At 35.5% G+C, this 25,299-nt stretch overlaps 2 protein-coding genes across 2 annotated transcripts in view; one reads left to right on the top strand and one right to left on the bottom strand.

The window, feature by feature from the left end:
- LOC134743744 (uncharacterized) overlaps positions 1 to 25,299 on the top strand; it is a 467,732-nt gene that overhangs the window by 339,265 nt on the left and 103,168 nt on the right. The gene's annotated exons all lie outside the window — the stretch shown is intronic.
- The window catches only part of LOC134743779 (uncharacterized), a 198,933-nt gene continuing 178,424 nt past the window's right edge, over positions 4,791 to 25,299 (bottom strand). The window contains exons 4-7 of the mRNA XM_063677433.1: positions 19,802 to 19,983; positions 10,181 to 10,379; positions 8,091 to 8,197; positions 4,791 to 7,401 (exon numbers count right to left, since the gene is read on the bottom strand). Coding sequence (XP_063533503.1) covers positions 7,279 to 7,401; positions 8,091 to 8,197; positions 10,181 to 10,379; positions 19,802 to 19,983 — 611 coding nt within the window. The 3' untranslated portion in view covers positions 4,791 to 7,278. The remainder of the gene's footprint in view (positions 7,402 to 8,090; positions 8,198 to 10,180; positions 10,380 to 19,801; positions 19,984 to 25,299) is intronic.

Genomic DNA, 25,299 nt, shown 5'->3' with positions numbered 1-25,299 from the left:
TGATGAACAATTACGAAAAAACGACGTTTTCTTAAATCATCTATTTTTTTATCTTTTTGTTAAATTTAACAGCCTGTAGCCATCTTTTTTTGAGCGATGGCGCCATACCTTTGGCCTATACTCGTGTAGATGGCGACACTTTTTGATATTTAACAAATTTAACACATATCAGTGGAAGAACCGCCTATTCCACCTATCCCTATCGCGATATCCCCCCCAGTGCGGATATGTGGAATATTTTTTTCATCTATTTGTATTTTCTACTGGTAGTGATACATAGAATCGAGGCGTCCATCTATCCCCCTATTTTTGAATGGCAGGTGGATAAATTTAAAAAAAAGCAGTTATCCCTACCAGGGGGAAAATGGTAGGGATATGCGGAAAAAAATCCATTTGGCATCATTTAGTAAGGATAGATGGAAAAGTATCCCTACTAGTAGAAATAGATGGAAAAATATTCCACATATCCACACCGGGGGGGGGATATCGCGGTAGGGATAGGCGGAATAGGCGGAAAGAATGCCAAGGATCAAAGTGAAACGGCGTTCTAAAAGTTTTAATCCTGTGAAGAAAGATGGCAGTAAATTTACTGTGACTCCAAAATTTACTTTGACAATACGCCTCTATTCTAAATTCTCTTTGTCATAAATAAGGATTTGTATAATATAGGATAAATACAGTAAGTACACGGCATTTTTTGCACAAAAAATATTGTATTACATTTTATATAAGTAACAAAGCATTTAATTAGAGGATTATCCGCGACATCATGCCATATCGATATCTACACATGTAAAACATAATAGTTGTAGGATATAATGAAAGTACAGAAACAAGTAAATATTAAATAAGACTCAATGTACACATAAAGTGGCATCCTCATCACTTCTTATCAAGGTTTCAAACCCATATATATATTTATTTTGTACAGTCGCCATCAGATATGTCTGAGCGGCCGAGGTGTTCAAAAATCACGCGCTAAAGCCTCGACAACAGAGGCTTGTTTAGATATTTGTCAGTGCCTTGCCGGTCCGATATATCTGATGGGGCCCGTACCTTCCATAAAAATGAGGACCGTCAGATTTTTGTAGTTTATTAGTCACTAGTCACCCGCCCTGGCTTCGAACGGGTGCAATGCTGATGTTTCCTCTTGAATCACTCTATCTATTAAAACCGCATCAAAATCCGTTGCGTAGTTTTAAAGATCTAAGCATACATAGGGACAGACATCCAGACAGCAGGAAGCGACTTCGTTTTATACTATGTAGTGATTAATATTTACTTGTTTCTAATGATATCTATGTAAGTATTCTACCTACTTATATTTGAAATTAGACTACAGAGTTCCTAAAACAACAAGGAAGCATACGTAAAGCGGCTATATTAGATGAGGACGATATATTATATAATCTCATAAAATAATTAAATACTTATTGGTTCAAAAGTTATGGTTAGACCACAAGTCAGTTTTACTGACTAGCAAATTAGAAAAAAAAACGTTTATTGTGCTAAATTTCAGGCTTTTTGCCGTTGAAATTCCAATGGATATCACTTTGCCGGCAGGTTTCTATGTCGCAGGGTTTTGATATGCGAATTTCAATGGTAACGGCCGGCTTAAGTTCAAAGTACCTAGATGGCACTCTTCTAGATACCATACAATACAATATAAGGAATGTGTCATAGACACAATCATTCAATGCTAATACGTGCTAATAATAAATATGAATACAGTTAATACGCTTCTTAGTATAAATACAGTAGGTATAGGTACAGAATTAGCTACAAAGAAATACGTGGACTGGTTCGCCAGAAGCGGTATTCAAATTTCATATTTTTTTATAAAAGTGCGACCGAGAAGCTTATGATGCGACTCGCAATGCATATCGCGCGCATCAACTGCGCGAACGATCGAGTAGCATCAATATCAAAACCATAACAGATTTAAAAACCTGATTACCGCTCTAGAAACCTAAATTAGGTAATTGAAAAGAAAAAGCTGCCAGAAAACAACATGTTACATGGAGACGAATGCCAACGTCAACTCAAGCCGCGGACCAAATCCATAATCCCAGGCCATAAGATATGTGTATTGTTCATATTTTAATACCCATTAGCTATAAATAAACCATAATTCTATAACTAGACCATATCCGTACTATTTCAATGGCAGTATCCCATATTAATTTCTAAGTGGAATCCATTATTATTATACCATGGTGGAATCTATTCTTAAATTATTTTGAATACCATTTATGCGTTTTGCGTTTATATAGAATAAAATTCAAATTATGTAACGTCAACTTGTATAAATATCGAAATTTCTCTACCTATGGGTATGCCTCGCTCTTGCATATTGAAGCGATAAAGAGGCCGATAATGAAATTTCGATTTTCGTTTTTCGCGGTAAGAACAAGAACCTATCTCTGATGTTACTTTGACTTTTACACAGACAGAGCTATATTAAAGTATTCACTATTCACGTATCACGATACAGTTATATATTTAGGAATATTAAGATAATAGTGATGTGTAATATGAGCCGTAGACTAGGACGATAACTGGCAGAATATTAGAGACAGAATGTTTTCTGATCCTAATGAGACCTCTTTGATCAGAAATTATTAGGAGGATAGTGGACTCCTCCTAATAATTTGCTCCTCTATACAAATGTAGTATCCTTTATGATATTATGATTTTAAATCAACGCCGTATTCTAAATTTCTTAAGAATAGATTCAACTGTTACTACTTACATGGTAAAACGTAATTCTAACATTATCTTAATATAGCTAGCTAATATGTAATGCAACTATCTACTATATAATATTATTAATAAGCATACCTTTGACCACCATCTTTTAACAAATTCTATTTTGATTACAAGAAGGTGTTAGTTACATGTTACATTTCATGGAAAACATAAATACTCAATATGTAGAACATTTTCGAGAATGGAAGATAGCTAATAGTTTCCGCACGTGGCAGCAGAAATTAAGTTTTTGACGCGCAAGACGCACTGATAAAATCAAATAGATTTTATTACGCTCATCTAACTCCCCATCCATATACATCTGTTATATACCAAAGTGGATGGTGATATTGGTGATGTCAATTAATTGCTCTAAACACAACTTTTATTTTAAGTGTATTCGTTTTAAATTCTTAAAACATAAACTCAAATAATATACCTAGGTACACACATAAACACTTATAGATTTTTTATTTTATTTTTGACCATTTCAAGCTTGAAGGATATAACCGTGAACCAAACGGAGTAGCCATTAACAGGCGTTCCGCTCTGTCGAAACTATGACCAATGGTAATAATTGTATGGACTGACGTTTATCTGGCATGTCCCGTATACATTTGACGTGCCCCTCCCCCGCAAAAATCGGCAGACTGTTTTGTACAGAAAGTTACGGACAAGGCGGTTATATCCTCCAAGATTACAAGCCAGTGAATTTTTCTTCGAGTCGATTCTTTGGTAAATCGATGGATTTATTTTGCAGATCATATTGTAGGAGTAGGGTAGGGTAGGAAACAGTGGCTAGGAAAAAAATAGCCGGGTACAGTGGCTCACTCAACCTAATTCCAACATGATAGAGGCAAAGAGGATATAATAGGATAGAGCGGTACTGTCATAGTAAATTTTGTAACCACAGTAAATTCACTGCCATCTATCGACATACTTTAAAACTAAAAATTAAGATTTATAAAAATACGATAAAATGCATTTAAATATGGATAAAAAAAAAATTATTTGCATTAATTATTTTTATGATTTTGACCCAACAAACGAAACTGTCAACGCCCTCTATACGAGAGTAGGCCAAAGGTAGTGGCGCCATCTGATAGAGAATCAAATTTTCGTGATTTTCGAGGCACGTTTTTTCCTTAGACTGTATCCATCTATTACGGAGTTATATCTATCTTTGATAGAGACGATATTGGGGCGACTGAGCCACTGTTCGAGCTGAGCCACTGTTTCCTACCCTACCCTACACTATAGAGTTCATTTAACATTGTCATTTTATACGATTACGCGTGACGCGATGACGGTCAAAGGAGTAGTCAACTAATTGCACTACCATATGTTTAACACAAACATTATTAACAAATAAAGCTTTAGTTATTCCTACATAACAAGCACCTACTAAGAAAAGTTGTAAATATTATTGAAGACTATCCTATGTAATTATTAGTATCTGTGACTAATTGAGACTGACCAAGGTAATCATGCGATCTCGGAAAACCCGTAGGAAAGTTAAAATGTTATTATTTATAATATTGAAAAACGTACCAATATGAGTAACTTTACGCCATGCTGGTATGGTATTAAAACTGTTATTATACATTTTCGGTTCAATGTTAGGTAGCCAAAGGGTTTGATAGGTAGGAGTCTCTACAGGCAAGGTGGATCTGGTAAAATATATTAGATTTTTTACCGAGGAAAATTGTGTAAGTACAAATTTTGCTTTATGCATTTCATTTGATCGACATAATTCTTTTTGCTACCCTTCTTTTTCGAAAATCAATCAAATATATAGAGGTTCTCAGGCCTGCTGGTTTACCATACAGGATGCGCAGTCAAGATGAATCGTTAATTGTACACGCTAATCGAAAAGTAAAATAAAATATTAAGTTGACTAACGATAACGGGAAGGGTCATTTGTTTTACTTATCGATTAGTGTTAAACATTGACGATTATCAATCACCTTGGGCTCACTTTCCCTGCGGTGTCAGAATGGTTGCATTTTTATCACCTGTCACTATGCCTGTCAGTTATCACTTTCGCACTTACATACTTGTTAGAACGTGACAGGCATGGTGACAGGCGATAAAAATGCGACCGTGCGGAGCCCGCAGGAGGTATAGCCAAGATGACAAATGTGCATTGACAGACGACAAACGAAAATAAAATAGTGTATCGGGATAACGCAGCATCTTACGAATGCGAAGCGAAGCGGCGCGGGCGGCGCGGCGCGGCGAGGTGGGCCAACGGCGTTCGTGTTCGCAACGAGATCGTCCACGTAGGACACTTCTATACATACGTATCATAGGAAAGGATTGATTCACCCGGCGCCGCATCGCTTCGCTTCGCGTTCGCTTATTGTTCGCCTACGTAGTACGCTGCGTAACAGATGCTACGAAAAGTCACGTGACTATTTTATTGGCTTTTGCTATCAACGACTGTCATCTTTGATAGGCCCTGGGTTCTTGTTTTGCTGTGTGTTATTTAAATGTAAATTTATCAAGAGAAGAAATCAATCGATAGGATATATTTTGTTAATAACAGCAATTTTCCAAAGTAATTTGTTTCAACATAAATTTACCAGAGCCACCTAGTATCAGTAATGAATTAGGTACATTGTTTCGCATTATCTTATATCTAAAGATTCGGCCTCACTATTCGCTTTCATGTTTAACATTTATTTTATACCTACACTATTTACGTTATACTGAGCTTAATGTCTTACACGAATTTTAGAACAACATTATAATTTGGCAATTTATTACTTTAAATTATTGACATAAGAGCCAAAGACTAATTTCATTGTAGTTGCAATTTGGATGAAAATTGAGAACAGAAGTAACATTAAACATTAAAAATCTTTCAATTATATTAAGTCATACTTTCCGATGATTCGCGATAGAACAGATTATTTATTTCATCTATTATCAGATTTAGATTTTAGGACAAGGAACAAACAAACACATAAAAGTAGTCTCTGGCATATTCAAGAACTTACGTAGTTCAAGCTATCTAATCAAAATTTAATCACAGTTTACAAATTATTAAAATTCTATTCTCCTAACGATAATCTTATTGATATTAAATACAAAATATGCTCCAAATCCATAAACGCACTGCATTTTTAAACAATTAAGTATAGCACAATCGAGTATATACTTCTACAGAAAATGATATTCAAACTAGAAACTTTTATCTGTAGAAATACTCGATTTGTCAATATTTTTATACTAAGTAACGAGGATACCGCAAGTATTTAAATACATTTGTACCAAAACTATTCAAATTCAGCTTACGTTCATTCATGACATGATTTTTTCATACTATAACCGTCTATTTAATGTTGAACCAAATGTTACATTTTACAATAAAAGATACAAAACAAAATAAGTAGTACTATCATTTGACGAAAAGACAATACATGTACTAACTACCAATGGCACATGAAGTACCAAATGAAACCAAACAGAGCAAATATGAATACAGTGGAGGGTATTTATATTTTATCTATTTAAATGATGAACACATACAATGGCATTTTATTCTTGCACGCACATACCACTACAATAGTTCTAACATTCCTTACAATTATAAGTAGTTAATAATTTGTGATTATGAAGATTTGATAAATAGTAAAGTTTCTTAGAATGTAGATTGATTGAATATTTGTATAGAATATGATATGTTGAGTAAATATGTATATTGCGTAGGTAGTGATTATGTAGAGTTATATTTGGAAAGCTCGCAAAGGCTATTATACTCTGCATTAATAGCAATAAAATAGACAGACATGAATTATCTTCAAAGCTCCAATTAACATGATTTCTATCTAATTGTGTTGAATCATAATCTTTTTTTATATCAAAATCCGCAGTTATATTAGCATTCAATTTAGTAACTATTTTGCCTACATCATCTTAAATATTTACTAAACTAAAACACTGCTGATAATACAACAAAATTATAGTTAATTTAAAACATCGCACTAACATACAATTCATAACTAATAATAGTATTCAAAGTGTACAACTATTTAAAAATAGTTAAATTGCGTCTATTTGTAAAACAACATTATTATTTTATATCTCTGTTAAAATCGTCAACTATCAACAAATGGAACTAGTAAGAGGAATATGAATAAGCAGATAAATATATCGAAAGATCTCCAAAGTCAGAGTCCCAAATGACGAAACAGAAAAATCATTTAAGAGAATTTTGGAAAGAAGAAGAAACTTCACAGGCTCTTGAAGGACGAGTACACTAATTCCAATCTAAGCTTACACTAAACAAAGTCCAACAACAAATAATCGCAAATAAACGAGTACTCGCCGCACTCCCCGCCGCCAGCATGTCGCCACAGCACCGCCCGTCACCAAAATGTAACGACTTGTTGCCGATACCCCTCCAATAACTCAGGTTCGATTTCTCGGGACCCTTTTCCTCCTGATCTTGACCCTCGCCCGCTAGCGACGACTCGACCTCGCGCGGTCGGTGAAAGAGCGCCTCATTTATTTGCGAACCCCGCGCTATGGGTCAACCTCGTGGCACACCTCCATGTAGTCGGGGTCGTGCATGATGTCCTTTATCATGTCTTTCAGCATCGTGTACCGAGGGAACATCGGGTACACTTTGGTGCTTACATACTCTGACTGGAAAAATAAATTGACAAATTAATTGAAAAATCATTGCATCGTCTTCGGAAAATTGTTCTCACGTTCGAATAATACTGAAGTGTTTACAGACTAATAAGATGAGATGAGGTATCATTATTAAGTTTAATTTTACTTGACTTTTTGCTGTAGGTACTAATAGACTTAACTCTAAAAAACTGTAACTTATCTACCGAAAGAATATATGCCGTGCAAAATAGCGCGGTACAAGCGGGTGGCACAGAAAAGGCAGGCAACGGGCGAACAAAGCTACCGCACACAAAGGACGCTTATCGCGGGAAGACGCGATTTGTATCGCGTCGTCAATGAGACGTCTCTCAAGCTTAACTTGCATTGCTTTGACTGAAGCCACTGTGATGAAATATCGCTCAACTAAGCTGTTGGCGTTCAGTTTATTGGAAAGTATTCTATTCATCGCTTGTACATAAAACATATCTGCTGGTCATTTCTCGCAAAATTACGTTGTTCTATAGAACAAGAGAAAGTTTTAAATGTCAAGCTAAAACACGATAAATGTTTAGTGTTGATGTTGAAGTCAAATATTTGCCTTCGACCCGAAACTGGTTAGTCGGAAATTTATAAAGTTTCAGCTTGTTGACTTGCCGTCACGGGACTTTAAAACTTTACTCATTACGGTTTAAATACATTCAGGTCTTAAATTAGCTTACCTTTAATTCTCTTATAAGATTTCTTAACCCGGTGTACTTTTTCAGGAGGCGGTACAGGTCATTTGTCATCTGCGTATTCTCGGCTTCTATTTGGGATGTTGTCATATCTGAAAATGGCGTCAGTAAAACGTCATTATTTTATAAAGCAAGACAATATGGAAAAACATTTCATCACACCAGCTTGTAAAGGCTCTCTTTATTCTTCAAAAGCAGATAAGAAAGTTGCATTTTATCCACAAGAGTGGCAAAATTGTTTTCTAGTGAAATTTAATTTTAAGTGATGATTTTGAATGATAAGTATTTCCCCCGAGCTGGTGTGGTGAAAAATTTGTGTTGCAGTCGGTAGCAAAGTTTTTTTAACCCTCTTAATATTGGAACGAGGAGTTAAACAACAACGTGGCCCCCTTGTAAGTACATTACTATACAAGTGCGAAACATAGGAAATTCGCATATCGTACAACGTTTTCAGTACATATGGCCCTTTAAATTTTCGACATAGTTACGTAATGTGCTAATTATCGCATTAGTGCGGTAAAGTAGCACCATATGCACTGGAAAATAAATAACGATTTTATCGAAGTCTAATTATTATTCAGAGCTATTTTAACATGCAAAGGGACGAGCAGTTTTATTTGGCAAACGTATAACCACATTAGTACGTTTAAAGTTAAGACTGTTTGCCATTTGACGTAGCGGTCCTCTGCAAACAACTGTTTCGGGTTCGCCAATTTGATTGTTTACCTCGGGATCCCCAAACTCATTCAATTTTAATTCAATTAGTTTTCCACTTTACTTGTAACTTTTTGTTCTTGCAATCAATAATAACGCGAGTCCCGGGTGTCGGAATGTAATTAGGCTTTGTTAGACCCGGGACGATCCCGTTTCTCAACAAACGTTAGAAAGCTAAACGTTGGCTGCGGGCCAGCCTTGTTATCGGAGGCGGTTTAGGCAAATTTAATGTCCATATGGCAACACTTTATTTTTGCAAGAGTGCCGCTGCAGGCGCCGGCCAAATGTAAAGCTGGGGGCTGGGAGCTCACGTTTTTGAGCCATAATTAGATGGGGGCTTAGTTTACATTTGAGAAAACATTTTAAAAGAAAACATTTCCCAACGTTGTACATTGCCCAATTTGTTCGTTCTATGAAATTGCGAAGACTTTTGGAGGATGATGTTGCTTTTTTACAAATAAACGGTTTCACGGCAGTAATTATCCTCTGATCCTATGTACCTTACTTAATATTCTCGGTTTCAAATAAAATATAATACAATACAAATACTCTTTATTGCACACCCCATTATAGAAAACAATACTTACAAATAAAACCTACAACCTAAAATAAATACCTATATGTAAAAAGCAATACGGACAGTAAGTTCTTAATAACTTTATTATTATGTGATTTATGTATATGAATTGCTACCCGCAAATGAGATTTAGGGAGGCAGAAAATTGCAAACCAAGAAAATACTTGGAAACTTTTATTGGTTGCTCCGTAGCGCAATTCATCCGACCATCTGCGGATTTTACTTTCTTAGTGAAAATTTTTAACGTTTTTCATAATGTTATTTCATGATAAAAGAAAAGAGAAAATTAATAGGAATTTCTTTAGGGTGATATCGAGGGAATGGAGGATTTAGAGAAGATCGCTCGACTTACTCAGAAGCCGGGATAAGCTCTCTGACAACTATTTCTCCGTGCGGTATGCCGCTGTATTTTACTTTATTTCAATCGTTGAATACTATTACGTGAATGTAGTAGTGTGTGTAGTCTAGGACTAAATATTCTTTGGTAATACAAAATTTCATCCAGAACGATGATTTAGTCGTATACCCAGCCCACTCGAAATCAAAACAGAATTTGGTTTAGACTTGAAAACCTAGTTCTACCTATAATCCCACCAGAGGTTCTAAAGGGGCCCACTGACTATCAGTCCGCCGGACGATATCGGCCTGTCAGATAAAACAAAAATTTGACAGTTCCGAACAACCTATAGGCCGATATCGTCCGGCGGCTTAAGAGTCCTGTAACAGCTTGATGAGTTTGATGACTTTTTTCCAAATGGGTACCAAAACAGACAGAAACACCTACCACTCAGCCTTTCTATCCTGTCCCTCCGATCAGCGGCCTCCTCGGCCAGCTTAGACGAGGTCTTGACTCCTTCTCCAGACTTCTGCGTCTTCTCCATGATGGCGCACGCGCGCAGCACGAAGGCCGGCACCGTCTCCGCCTTCTCTTGACGAGGGATCTCCACTAACGACCAGTATTGAGTCTCCAGACGGATGACGTCCTGGAAACAAAAAAGTACCGCTTAGAAAATGAAAAAGGGAGTCTTAATGTATGTATATCGCTAAGATTAATATCGTAGCAATAATATGTCAGCTTAGTTGATTAAATATATCGGTATAGTTAGGTTCAGTGGAATAATATAGTCGTTGTGAAGACCAACCAAAGAGTTTTGACTAAAATCCTAACTGGGGTGGCGCAATGTATCCAAATGGGCACTAATACAAAAGCAAGTCATTATGCTCGGCCCTTCTCGGTCTATCGCCGATTTATTCCAGCTCCAAATTTGCGCAGATTAAGATCAAGATATATACAGAAGGTACTAGAAATAGGTACTAGAAAATCTTTATCAATAACACATTTAAAAATCTCTACAAATAAGTTTCAGTGTAATGGTGCGAGTGTACTATAGTATAGTTACCGATGTGCTTTGGAAAAATGTTTGTAAAAAATACAAAATTTCTCATCCAAGAATTTATTGTTGCCTGCATAATTTTCGGTCATTGTCTTAGTAGGTACGGTAATGCATAGTTAGCCAGCAATGAAAATTAGTAGTTTAATATTTATGACGGCAATGTGACGGGAACAGATCTCAAGCATCAATCACTCGCCATGGTGTTGTATTGTATGTTTGTTTTGCTCATGAGGCTTGTTGCATCAATCTGTTGCTAACTACCTACTTGTGGGAGTTTTCATATTATTATAGAGTAATACGTCTTTGCATTGGTAAATTAAATGTTTTAGTATGAGATACCGTTACGCTTTATTTTCCGTGGTCGTGGATAATAGATGAACTTTAAAATCTATTTTTTACTGTACAGTCTCGTTTATAAATATGTATACATTTGTTCACCTTTGAAAAAATGTATACATATTTATGAACTCGACTGTACCCTTATGAGCATATTCAAGCCTTCCACTTCTTAAAAAGTTTTTTAACGATCACAGTAATTTAAGAGTTCATTTCATGTATTACAGGAAAATAATTAACTACATGTTATGTTTCTTTTTATCCTAAAATTTTAAATTAACAATTTAAATAATTAATGAATTAATTTAAATTAATTAATTTTAAGTTTTGTTGTACTTACTAACACTGTATGAATCAAAATTATTCAAAATAAATAATAGAATAGAATTGAATTAAAAGTATAAAGAGTTCACAAAAACGAGCTGAATGCGCTTCTGAAGTATATTAACAAATGAAAAAAAACGTCAAAATCAATGCAGAATTGGCTCATTTTGTTTTGTAAGTCGGTTTGTTACAAAGATAGTAATCAGTAGTTAGGTACCTAATTCGTTTAAAAACCATCTAACTTGCAGTAGTAATTAAGTAAACTTAGAGCGCTCACTCCATACATAGATATAATATAGCTAAACAAAAACCCATTTGAAAGAATTTCTTTCGCGGTTTTTCAGTTTGAGACACTTTGCAACGCGACTTTCTCTTGGATCTAGGAAAGCGCAGGTTTTACATCAACTAGGGGAACGTCTGCGCATTGAGGTTTTTTTCTTGTTTTGATGGTATGAAACCTATGATATAAAATTTGGTAAGAGGGGTACGAGCTTAAAGGGGCCCACTGATTATCAGGCCGCCGGACGATATCAGCCTGTCAGTTCAAACAAAAATTTGACAGTTCCGAACAACTGACAGGCCGATATCGTCCGGCAGACTGGTAATCAGTGGACCCCTTTAGTCTATCCCACGACGAACGCCGGCCGTAACATTTATTGAAAACGAAAATACGGTAAACAATCGGAAAGTAAACGCATATAGTACATTATTTTATACTTATTTAAACTTTATTGCACATAAAAAAGAGTACAACAGGCCGACTTAATTCTCTACCAGTCAAGCATGGGGAAAAACAGAAAAGCGTCAAGGTGGGTGTTTAAAATCGATTATAAATAATACTGTCTCCGGTTTTCGCAATATTTACACATGAAAGTTTTATTTCATCGGTTGTAGGTACATTACTTTTATTCACAAACTGCACCACTGGTAAAAAATAAACAATCCCGAAGCGCAAATGTAAAAATAGGAAAGACTAAAGTATAAAATTAACATTTTCCCAGCCGCAATTCGTTTCTTTCATTGTTGCTTTTCGCCTTGTAAAAAGGACTGTAATGAAGATCGTTAGACCCTAATAAACTGGAATTTTAAGAGCAAAGGTTTAGTGCCGTTTTATTACACTAGTGTTAAGGGAATCTCGGCCGCTTCATGATCTAGTATTTACTCTTGCTTTAACAAATAAATAGTTACTTAGCTCGTTCTTGTTTTGCAATAGATTTTATTAAAACGTACTCTGAATTAATTATGTAGATTTCAATTTTTCTCTTAATAACGAAGTTTTTATTTATTAAGTGCTCTTGCTAAGTATATTCAGGTGAAGTAGGTTCAGTCAGCAGTTTTCGAAAAATCGTAGTGCTTTTTTAGATCACAATGCGGTTGCCAAAAATTTAATAAGCAATCTTGAGGTCTTTCTCTAAGTTTATAGATGCGAAACCTGATTTCTTAACTTTCCCTCAATAGAAAAAAAAATCACAAACAGGTCTAACCACCTATGATGATGAAATATACTTTATTTGGAACAATTTTTGCACAAAACCTAAAAATATGAAAATTGCTTCTAAAATAGATTATAGATAATCTTTTTATTTGTTAAAACTTACAAAAAATTAAAATTCAAAAACACGATATCCGCGATCCCGGGCACGCACCGCCATCTCGTTCACGCTTACGCTCAGTGAGAGTGAGAGAAGAACCTGAACCCACGGGGTCTTAACGTACAGTTAGCAGCTGAATTAATTAAAATTTCCTATGAAATAGTTTTAAGTAGTTTCTCAAGCACAATATCGTTGATAATATCACGGTTTGATATTCAAAGTTTGAATAAACTTAAGAGGAACTTAAACACTAGAGAAAATATCGTCTCCCTAAGTATTCCTTCACTAATTGCTGTTTCAGAAACTTGCAGGAGTTGTGTTGACACAATAAAGCAGTGCTGTCTCGAACAATACACGTCTCAAGTTACTAGAAGCTTGGAACAATATAAGACACAATATACTTACCTCCTAAGTACAGAAAAGAAAAAAGTAAGTATTTTTGATGCCGATATTTGATAGCTAAGGGTCCTAGCGCAAAACAATATGTTTGCGCGTCATCCGCGCGTCTAAGCAAGTCGATAAGTAGGTAAAAGTGCCCCAAATGAACAAAAGAACTATGTATGTTCATACGAGTAGGTATACCTAAATTAAATACCAGTTGATTACTAAAATATATTGCTTTAGATGATTAGCGCGGCGTGACATCGTGTCGGGACTAAGTAGAGAAGATAACTTATATTTTATATAGATTAAAAGACAAAAAAGAAATGTCTATATATAGATTTTCTTGGTTGGTGGAGTTTTTTTTTTCACCACACCAAACCGGCCGGTTGCACTAAACTGAGACAGTGTCAACGACATCATAGATCGTTAAAATTTGCTCCTTTGAAAAGATTGACAATTTCTATGCGATGACAGCTGCCACCCCCATATTTAACGTTAATCAGTTCATTTACTGTACCTACGTAGTACAACTTTAAAGTAAGCACCTTTGGTAAGCACGATAAACATGTTTAGCCCTTTTAATCCTTCGCTATCACAAGTGTCTTGAAACCGCGTGCAAATAGCTTAGATAACCTAAACTTTTGAACCAGTGCACAGTGTGGTTTTGGGATTTTACTGAGCAACTTTTACTATGGGACCAACCACGAAATCGCTGTTTCACGCCGCTATCTTTTAATCTCCGGGACATACGATCTTACGCCGCGAGACACAAATTTAAGTAACACTTTCATCTGGTCACATAACACGTATCATGAAAACAGTTCGAAGAGTGCTGGATCTCACGTGCTGGTAAATTATTTATAAGGGAATTTTGTTCCGTGCCGACATTTACATGAGTCGGGAGATTGTTGGGCTTACACTGTGCACTGTTTATGCAAATGCATATTCCTTTATGAATGCACACGGTGTTTGTGGCCCGATTAAATTAAGCCCAGAGGAGTGCTTAGTAAGTGATTGCTGCAGTCTTAGTAATTAGGATATTGGAGAGCAAACAAATGAGCGTTTACTGTTGCAGCTACTAATTACCTAAACAAGCAAGATACATTGTTTTATTTAAATTGCAGTTGGAATATATATTTTAGTTTGTGTTTTTCGTCGTCTTCTGGCACCTTTAATAAAAATGGTCGAATTATAATGATAATAAATTAATAAAGCGTCAATGTAGGAACAGTGTTAATGAATATTAAAACCTTTTGTTTATTTATCAAGAGTAGGGACCTACATACCTCAACGCTAAAGTTAATATATTATTACAGGACTAGCGACCCGCCCCGGCTTCGCACGGGTAGTTCAACTAATTTACCTTCCTCTCCCGTTTCTATCGACTTGCTCTAGTGACTAGTGATTAGTGATGATTCAACGGCATGAATGTCCGTTAGGCTTTGGTTTTTAGCTGTCTCCCTCATTTTGTTTGAAGGGAATCCAAAACGTGCGGAGAAAAATCGTTTTTATGTAAAAATAAAAATTCACCCACATTTATTCCGCAGCTGTCCAATTGAGCAATCATGAAGCAATCACTTAGATAACATATTTTGGCAGATTGTCTAAGAAATTACAGAAATTTCGCTTATAAGACAACTTATAAATAGCTAACTTAAAGTAGTTATTATATAATTAACCTTTCGTTTCTTTAAATCGTACCAAGGAGTCAGTGAAATAGTCTCAAATGAAGCTCGATAGGCTTGTCCGAAATGTATTTGCTAGACGATATTGAAAGCATCATAAAGTCCCTAAAATAAAATAAAATTAAAACCTTCTTATATATGGCTTAAAATAGCCTCAGATCAAACCCTTAGAACATAGTAATACAAACTAATACACATATCAACAGTTAGACCAGGTTTTATCTGTATTTATAATAAACGATACAGTCTTATCAGCACCCTGGCGCCCGCCGGGCGGGTCACCTAGCCATTTATTATTTTCTCTTCCCTTGATTTACGAGCCCTCTGTCACGTGCTGGGATAATTTCATTGCATTCTCAATAAAAAGGTGTTCATTTTCTTGGACTACTCGTGTAGAAACTAGAATTATGGGCTATAGTCATGTCATCTGGAAACATTCCGTCTTTGTTTTAAGCTATGGAAGTCTTAAAAACTGTAATAGATGTCATATATTAAAGAAAAAGTGACGAAGCCCTCCAGTGGTGAAGGCCGGATAAAATAATTTGATTTGTTCCCAAACTTGTTCTATGGAAGTCTTGTTTCCTCGCAATGTTTTTTTACTTTAAATATAAGCCACGAGCAAGTATATCTTTTTCATTGCGCTACAAATCAAAACAAATTAAAGAAAACATTAAAAATGCAAATAATGGCATCCAACAGGCCTTAATTAATGACTGGTGGAAGAAGCACTAAGTGCAACACATTGTATCTTAATCTAGTGTGTATTATTTAGTCTCCTAAAAAAAAAAATGCATAATTCCAAGTCTAGATTCATTAATTGTTTTAAAATCTATTTTTAAACAAAAATGACGATAAATATCGCCAAGTCAAACAGCCAAATAATAACAATAATAACCAGCAGTACTGAGTAAAAAGAATAGCAATCTATTAACGTTGGAAGATTCACAATTCATTTTTTAATTAATAGAAACAAAACGTTATTCAAGCACTAGTTTGGTATTACATTTAGCGCAAGGATGTAACACAATCCTGTGAAAATGGACTTTGTTAATCACTTCGTCAAAGTTGATAAGCATCTACGTCCATCCATATCCATTTAACCGGCGGGAAAAGATTGAAGCGTGTGATCTTTCGTTTGCGATTTTATCGCAACCTTTACGAAAGAGGCTGGAATAAAAGTAGAATTATCATCCGGCTGAGGCCTCATAACACAAATCACAAATGGAAAATTCGAACACTTGATATTATTTTCTGGTTTCTAAAAACCTAGCGTTTCAGGATAAAAATGCCAGAGGAACTATTATCGATGATATAATCGCATGAGCTTATAATCTGAATATTCTTTTCGAGAGCTCAAGAAAGTAGACATATAACAATATAAAATGAAAAAGAAACGATAAAAGTAAACGATTTTACCAAAACACTTAAAACGAGTGTGGGAAATCAGTTTTCCAAGCATGCTCATTACATACTACGCAACCGTATATATTAATAAAAAAATGAATTGTGAATCTTCCAAAGTTAATAGATTGCTATTCTTTTAACTCAGTGCCGCTGGTTATTATTGTTACTATTTGGCTGTTTGACTTGGCGATCTTTATCGTCATTTTTGTTTAAGAATAGGTTTTAAAACAATTTATGGATCTAGACTTAGAATTATGCATTCTTATTTTTTAGGAGACTAAATAATACACACTAGATTAAGATACAATGTGTTTCACTTAGTGCTTCTTCCACCAGTCATTAATTAAGGCCTATTTGATACCTTTATTTGCATTTTAATTTTTATTTTATTTGTTTTGATTTGTAGCGTAATGAAAAATATGATTTGTAGCGCAATGAAATATATAAAACTTAGAAGAATTTAGGAGGTATTAAAGTGGTAAATAATTCTACGTGACCCGCGCGCTCCAGCGGCTGCTTCACACTCTCGTGATCATTTATATTATAAGTTTTACATGTCGGGCCCGTTTATTAAAAACTTGTAGCTTGTATTACAAGTGGAAGTCCCTTTCTAACAAAAGCTGTCAAAAAGGGACTTCCACTTGTATTACAAGCTACAAGCTTTTGATAAACGGGCCCCAGACATGGAACTTTTATCGCATAGTCGAGTGATTGACGTTATACATAATTTCGAACTAACACAAAATGCAGCGCACGTCTATTTTCTTTGTTATTGGTAGTTTTTATATGATTTTGGAACTGTATACTATATACAGCTTTCGTTTTATATTTAAGTACTTAATATATGTATGTAATAAGGAAAATTTGTATCGATTTGTAATTGAATTGCATTCTTGAAATGAAATTAATTATTTATTCGAACTTGTCGTGAGACATATTACAAAATATTTAGATGAGTACGGTTTCACTCACTATTATTTAAAAATAATAGTGAGTGAAACCGTACTGATCTAAATATTTTAATTATTTATTAATCTATGACTTAAATACTTATCATTTTGTCAAGAACTCGTTTTTGACACGAAAAATTCTATGTCTGTTTATAACCGACTTAAAAAAGAAGTAGATGGGGGGGGGGGACCTCTTGTTGTTTTTGGTTCGGCAATAGTAGTAAGTGACGACTGGTTTGGCCTAGCCGGTAGGGACCTTCCTATGAATCCCCTGGTCCTTGGTTCAAATTCCAGTAAGTGCATTTATTTCTAAGTAAATAAGTATTTAAATATTATATATATCGATAGTATAAAAATCAATAAATAAAATAAGATATTTTTATTTACAGAAGCAAGTACAAAATAGGTGTTAAAGCCCCTGACTTACGAGCTAGGTAAAAACCTGTGCTACAGAAGTAAAAAAAAAATGTTACAATATTATTTAATTATTAACTATTACCAAAGAAATTTGCTTTTAGCATTAAGCGTAATATGGAACTGTCACGCTATTTATAACTTCGAAACGTATAATTAGACTTTAGACGGCGAAGTTAATAGGCACCACATAGGCACCACTATTAAATTCAACCCTATTATTGCAGAGTGTAAACGCGGCATTACACCGCTTCTGAGCACGTCCCTGTTCCTCCCTAACTCAATTACATTTCTACCCAATTACAGATGTCCGAAAGAAGGCGTGTAAAGCGGCAATATAACTTTGGAGCGAAGTAAGTGAGTTATATTAGTATTCTTGGATGTGTTTCATAAGAACTGCAAGATTGCTTTGAGAACCACTTTGAAACAATAATTTTAACAAAAAATTTATTTTGGGGAAAATTACTTATTGAATATCAATTTGATCATTTAAGAAAAGAGTTTGGTTAAAGATTTGTTCATACAATCTTGTCGATGAACCTTGGATTATATACATATAACATAGTTCTAATTAGTTATTTAAAGCGTTAGTCATATTGAACGGGATATAGACCGTGATTACCTTTTGTATTGTTTTTGAGCTCCCGATATTTCGACGCAGTTACATGCATCTTTTTTTAGATAAAACGTTATTCATAAACGCGCTACAAGCCTCAATTAAAAGGATACATTAGTGGTCATTTTTCCATACAAACGTTCTCGACATTTTCCTCTCTGGATTTTGGCCCTAGATGTTTTTTTTATATGAGTTCACTATCATATGAGTATGATATTATATGAGTTATTCTGGTATTACCAGTATCTGTGTCTGTATGTTTTGCTTTTTGATATTCTTGTTTTTATAAGAACTAGGTTACTTCAAACAGAGCTAAAAACGGCCGAATACTTAAATGCAAAAATCAAAACGGACATAGATAATTTCTTTCTCATTCCGTCCTGACTTACGTATTTGTAACAAAGGGAAAAAAAGAAACCTCTGTTACTGTAAAGAGGTTTAATATGGTTCTATATCATGTCTAATATAATAAACTATCATGCCTCGATTTAGCTAGCACACGTGAGGTTTAACTAAACAAGTTCAATTTCCATTTTCAAGATCTGTCCGTTTTCACGTTTACCTATCTTCTTAAGAATACATTTCGTTTCGTTTAGTTTGGTGACAAAACTAATTACTTATTCGCTTCTTCTTGCTGTGCCATATCCTCAGCGGATGTCGGCGACCATCTTACGGAACTTGGTTCTATCCTGTGCCAGTCTAGACAAACTGGCAGTGTCATTAATATTGGACCAGCTTTTAATGTTGTCTATCCAGGTTAGCTTTCTCCTTCCTCTGCTCCTTTTGCCGTCGATTTTCCCTTCCAAGATGTTACGAATTATGTTATACTTGTCGTGTCTATAGATATGTCCAAAATATGGGGTTTTCCTTGTCTTTACGGTGGTCAAAAGTTCAAGTTTTTTGTTCATTCTATTCATTAACTTATTCGCTACAATATAAAATAATACAGACAAGCGTAATTCAATTAACACTTCAGTAAACTAAATAGCCCGAATTGAAAATAAAATGCTACGAGAATATCACAAAGGCAGTCAGTTGCATTGCACTGGCTCACGGGTTGCCTGTCTCCGTCGCGTTATTTAATTGTATCAAGGAATTAGCCGCTATGCACAGCAAATTAAATTCTGTACACAACTACACATAAGAGCTATTACAACGAAACACTTTGTATGGAAATTTTGTACAAAGTGGGATGAGGGTCGATTTTCTATTTTCGCGGTAGACCCTCTGCTTTCAATGCTTTTGTTTGTATGTATATAAAATATATAAGGATGTTTTGGGGTTTAATAATTAGTCAGGTGATTACCTTGATCATGACCTTCAGCATAGCGTATCTGGTGAACAGGTTCCTCTGCGCCTTGGACTCGTTGTAGCGCGTCATGAGCGTCACCAGCGCCTTCTTGGCGGTGTCATAGTTCTCGTCCAGCCGTATCCGCACCATGCGCAGCCGCTCATTCGTCTCTATCACCTCCTCTTTCGTCTGCCCGCCTGGTACAAACAAAAAAATATTCATTATCATCATTATCCTATAGTTGTTTTTGTATTAGATCAATACGGGTTTACGATTTCTTACCCTAATGAATTTCTTTTGAAGATGTATGAGTGTTTCTTGACAATGTTTCTATAGTTTGTCAAAGGACTGTCTCATTTCAAACATATACAGAGAGAATCATACTGTCTTTGTCTTACACTAGTACTAGCACCCAAAAAAAGCATGAGTATAGTTTTTTTGGGTCACTATCAAATTTACCTTATCGCTAAAGGACAATATAGCTGAAATGTCTGGATTGTGTTATGTCTTTGTAACTACATAGACATGAATGCTAAATGCCTCTTTAGCAAAACGTCTGGATCTTAGAACGTAACAATTTAAAATGATCTAGCAGCAAAACATATCTTTATCTTTATCTTTATCTTCGAATGTCTTTATTTCTTAATAGACACAAATGCTAAATGGTCCGGTAGCAACACCTTTGTATCTTAGAACGTCTTAATTACTAAACAGACATGAACGCTAAACAGTCAAGAAGCAAAAAGTCTGGATTGTGTAATGTTTTTATTGCTAATATTCCTTACAATCTTTCTGTGTTTTTACACTGTCTAAACCTTCTGTGGTCTAATACAAACATTTCAATGCCAAAATTAGCTAAATCGGTCCAGCGGTTCTCGAGTTTATGCGCGACTAACAAACGCATTTTATGTATGTTTTTATTTCATGACGTTTTGCTATTAACTCGTTCTGTGTTTATGTCAATTAACTAATTTCACTTTCGGTTCATTAGATATTCTAATCATATGGACTATTTATATTTTCAGACGCTTGGCTACTTATTCATTTTAATTCTTAGCCATCCAGCTAAACTGTCTTTTTGCTGACTAAGTATTCTACTTGCATGTCGTCGCAGCTGAATTGACCATATGCTGACTGTGTATTTAAATTTTATGTCATCTAGCTGAAATGGTCGTTTAACAATAAGGTCAATTTGATAGTGACCCGTTTTTTTGTTCTTATTTACTGCCAATTTGGTTTGACCAACTATATCACCGACGAGCAAATGCTAAAAAAGTCTCATTACATTTTTGACTTTTTTGAGAAGTTACGTAAGTAGGTAAGTGGTTAAAGTTCTTAAAACGAAAATAGAACTTATACACTAGTTGTTAACGTCGTCGTGAAATATTTCCAGAAAAAAATAGGAATCTTCTCAGCATTCGTTTCTGAATTCAGAGCAGGTTAATTAATTAAAATTTGCATATAAATTTGGTCGTTAAGTAATGAGTGAGCACCACTTAATCACGATAATAATTGTCTGTTCATGATCGTTCTTTATGAGGTAGGTCAGCCAAAATTATTTTAAACTCGTAGTATTGTTTAATTGAGTCAAATTTTAGTCGCATTCCTCGCGGTTTGCTAATAAATTTAACATAACAATAAAATAATGTCCTAATGTCCCACTCCGTGGTCTTTAGGGGAATAATTGCCTCTGCCTACCTTCTTAATGTAATAAAATAGTAGTCGTACTTTTATTAAAACAGTTGTACTTTGGAAACCTTTAGCTTTTGTACCTATTTACGTTACGTGCCTACTACGGCACTAAAAGTAGATATGTTTTAAGCGCGTGAGATGGTCGTTAGTCATAAGCAATAAAAGTAATAAATTAAATCATCAAAAAAGTAATAAGTCATTATTTGTTCATTTATTTTTATTATCTAGGTAACTACTCGTAACATAACGGATGAGCAGGATCTCCTGCCACAGGTATTGTATACCTACTAGGAGATCTTTACCATTGTAAAATAACCTGTATGTTTTAACAGAAATAAACATTTTTCATTTTTTTCATGTCTACTGAAACCATCACTGACTTGCAGGTTTTCTGAAGTCCAGCCGGTTACTTTTGACAAAGGTGATGAGCTTGCCTCTCGTCGTGTCCCTAAAAACCTCGCTTCCCGAATTTGAACAGTCATTGATCAAAACGTTTTACGTCACTGTTGAAACATTGGACAATAATCACTGATACGATCACTGAGTAACGAACAAATAAATCCAATGGGGTTGGCAACTGTCAAAAATTTGCAGAGATGGCGCCATCATAGCTTACCCCTTTTTCTAAGAGATTTGGATTAAAGGGCTGGCATCCAGGTAGAGTTGTACCTTTCCCGGGAACGGCACAACTCTTACAGGGCATTAAAAAAACAAACATTTGACACAATTCTAGGGATTGACAGGGCAAGCTATGCTAAATATTTCGACCGGCCAACTCCATTCTCATCGTGGTGCCGCGGGCTTTGCAGTTGCCACTGTTGCCAGTTCCGTGCCACAATGCAATAAAATGTGTGTGGTTGTACAACGGCTTGTACTTTGAAAATTTGTATTGCGATGTGATGCCCGCGGATGCTTTCTATCACCGCACCGCTCGCTGTCGGCAGTGCGTTCACTCTCACACCCTGGAACCTTAATGATTCCGAATTGTATTTAAATGGTCCCGGATAAAAATCTTTGTTGGGCAATAATGCCTAAGTAGATATTAAAAAATAACTGAAGTACCTACCTAGTTTTTTTAACATAAAGTCTAAGCCTTAGAGAATTCAAAAGCTTCTAAACAAGAAAAGTGATAGTCAAGATAGTTTAAGTCATCAGTCGTGTTAAGTTCAAGTAATATAAAATACATACATAAATATATACTGATTTGATATGCAGTTCCTACTCAGGATCATTAGCATAATTATTATTATATCAATAGCATTTTTGTCAAGCCTTTATTTTTATTTTATTTTACATAATTAACGACAGTAATAACATTTAAAAAATGTACCAACCTCCTCCGGGATTTCCCTTCGGGGCATCCCGGCGTCATTCTAAATGATATGATAGAGGTCTCTCTCTAAACTCCAAAAATATCAACAAAAAAAATGTACCACATACCCGTATGAAATATTGTGAATAATTACACCTGTCAGTATAATTATGTTAGCTGAACTTTCGAAGGGTTGTAGTACACGTCTTTATAACTCAATATTTGCAGGATAACTTTTAAATTTATAATTTAAAAAATAGACATCTAGATTGTCTGTCCTCAAAAATTTATATTTCCAAAAACACCCAATTAACTTAATAGTAGATTGTGTCACAAGGGAGCAAAATGACATATTTACGGCAAGGGCGTACAATTGAATCCTAAACGAAGCGAAGGATAATAAAATCCCGAGAGTAGCGAGGGATTCTAAAGTAGAATCCTAAGCGGAGTGAGGGATTCCAGTGTTAACACACTACCTTACTGTGTAACCGCCCAAGATGGAAATAATTTTGCTACCATGTGACACATATTGCTTTTCACATCGCCGATGAGGTAATAATAATGTTTAAAAATATTATTTAAGCTAAAAAAATAATGCGCAAAAAAATGTAAAAATTGTGTCCTAGAACAGAAAAGTGTTACTTTGATCCCTTCTAGCAGGGAAGAAAAAGCCCTTTTTCGAATTGGTAATGTGAAAAGACATTTTTATTCTCACCATCATCTCCAATCCTTTGTCAGTAAACCTGGCTAGGTATAAAAGGTTCGGAGATGGGGCTAATGAATCGGCGGACTCACGCAGGCCTCGTCTCTGGCTACTAATCAATGGGCGCGGTGTTAGCATTCCGGTCAGGGCGGACCGCAACCGCCAGAGGACAGACTTGGCATATCTATTTAGCGTAAACTATTTTTTTTCAAGCAGATACCTTTGTGAGCATTACTACAAATTTTTATATCAAAGGAAAAATTTGAAATTCCACCACTTCGGGTGAGACTCGAACTTGCGACCTTTCGGAACACCGGTCCGATCGCTCTTAGAACCCAGGATCTAGCGCGGAGGTCTAACGCGAAGTAATTTTATTATTTTAACCTTACCCCACGTTTCAGCTGGCTTGATTTGAGCTGTGGTTACGGATGACTGAGGTCCCAGCCATATGTAATTGATGAGATATGGGTAAATAACATATGTCATATGTATGTATGTTGGAAGGGGCAGACCTCGGCGGACTTTCTCTGATCAGATCGGGGAAATCCTGAAGAAAGGCCAGGTCAAGAGCACCCTAAACCGGCGAGCGTGTATGAGGAATGTTATGAAAGTGAAGGAAGCGAAAGAGGTATGTCAGGATCGCAGCAAGTGGAAATCCGTGGTCTCTGCCTACCCCTCCGGGAAATAGGCGTGATTATATGTATGTATGTATGTAACATATGTCAAGGTAAATAGTATACTAGATATTGGGCACAAGGGAGAGATATCTTACAATTACAAGTATGTAAAAACAAATGGGCTCAATGAACGCGACACGTGATCGACAGCCCGCCTGCTTCCGGCCGGGCGTCCCTACACTACATCTACATCATGTAAAAAACACTGAATAGATTCAAGGATTTCACATGAAAACTTTTATTGGTCAAATGTTTGGATCTGAATGATTGAGGTTCTATTTCGGAGCAGGAAATCAGTTGAAAGTAGCACATATAATTCCATCATTTACAAAATGTTTGTATGTATATATAAAATTAAGTGATTGTTACAGTGACATAATTATTTAACTTTTTAATAACAAAACTTCCGTAAGACACAGACATATTAAACATATTAATAACGGGTCACTCACGTATTTTAAGTCGCAAACGCTCGACATGTTTCACTCCGTACCGAGGAGCGTCATCAGAAGCTTGCGTCGACGGTGACGGACCGGCGTAGACTGCGCGGGCGCCGTCGAAACAAGCTCCTGATGACGCTCCTCGGTACGGAGTGAAACATGTCGAGCGTTTTCGACTTAAAATACGTGTGACCCGTTATTAATATGTTTAATATTATTTAACTTTCCTATTTTGTTACCAAATAATTTTCTGATAAATTGTACATTATTTTTTATTTTTTTATAATTGGGATTTTTATCGAGTAAATATGTTACATCGAGCCTATAATATACAAAATTATTGTTGATCATTTAAAAATAGAAACTAAGTCGGAAAGTCAAAACTGTAATGTTAATAACTTAATTTTAAAGAAACTTTTACACCTGCTCCAATTTAAATTGTTTATTTCTTCAGTGATTTCAGCTGTCTCCCCGGCTACAGAGTGATCTAATCTCGCCCTTACTGAATTCCTAATAACGGTTTACACGGCTGTTCTTCTAACTGAATTCGGTGTAATCTGATTGAGCGCTTTCATGATGAGAGGATAAAACTAACACGGTGCGAGTCTAACTACTGATTATTACTGGTTTCTGTCCGTAACTTTTCGTAATAGTAAATCTTTCGTAATTTCGTGACCAAAATGTCAAAA

This window comes from Cydia strobilella, chromosome 8, assembly GCF_947568885.1.
Source record: "Cydia strobilella chromosome 8, ilCydStro3.1, whole genome shotgun sequence".
Classification (NCBI taxonomy): Eukaryota; Metazoa; Arthropoda; class Insecta; order Lepidoptera; family Tortricidae; genus Cydia; species Cydia strobilella.
This window is presented reverse-complemented; position numbering and strand designations above follow the sequence as displayed.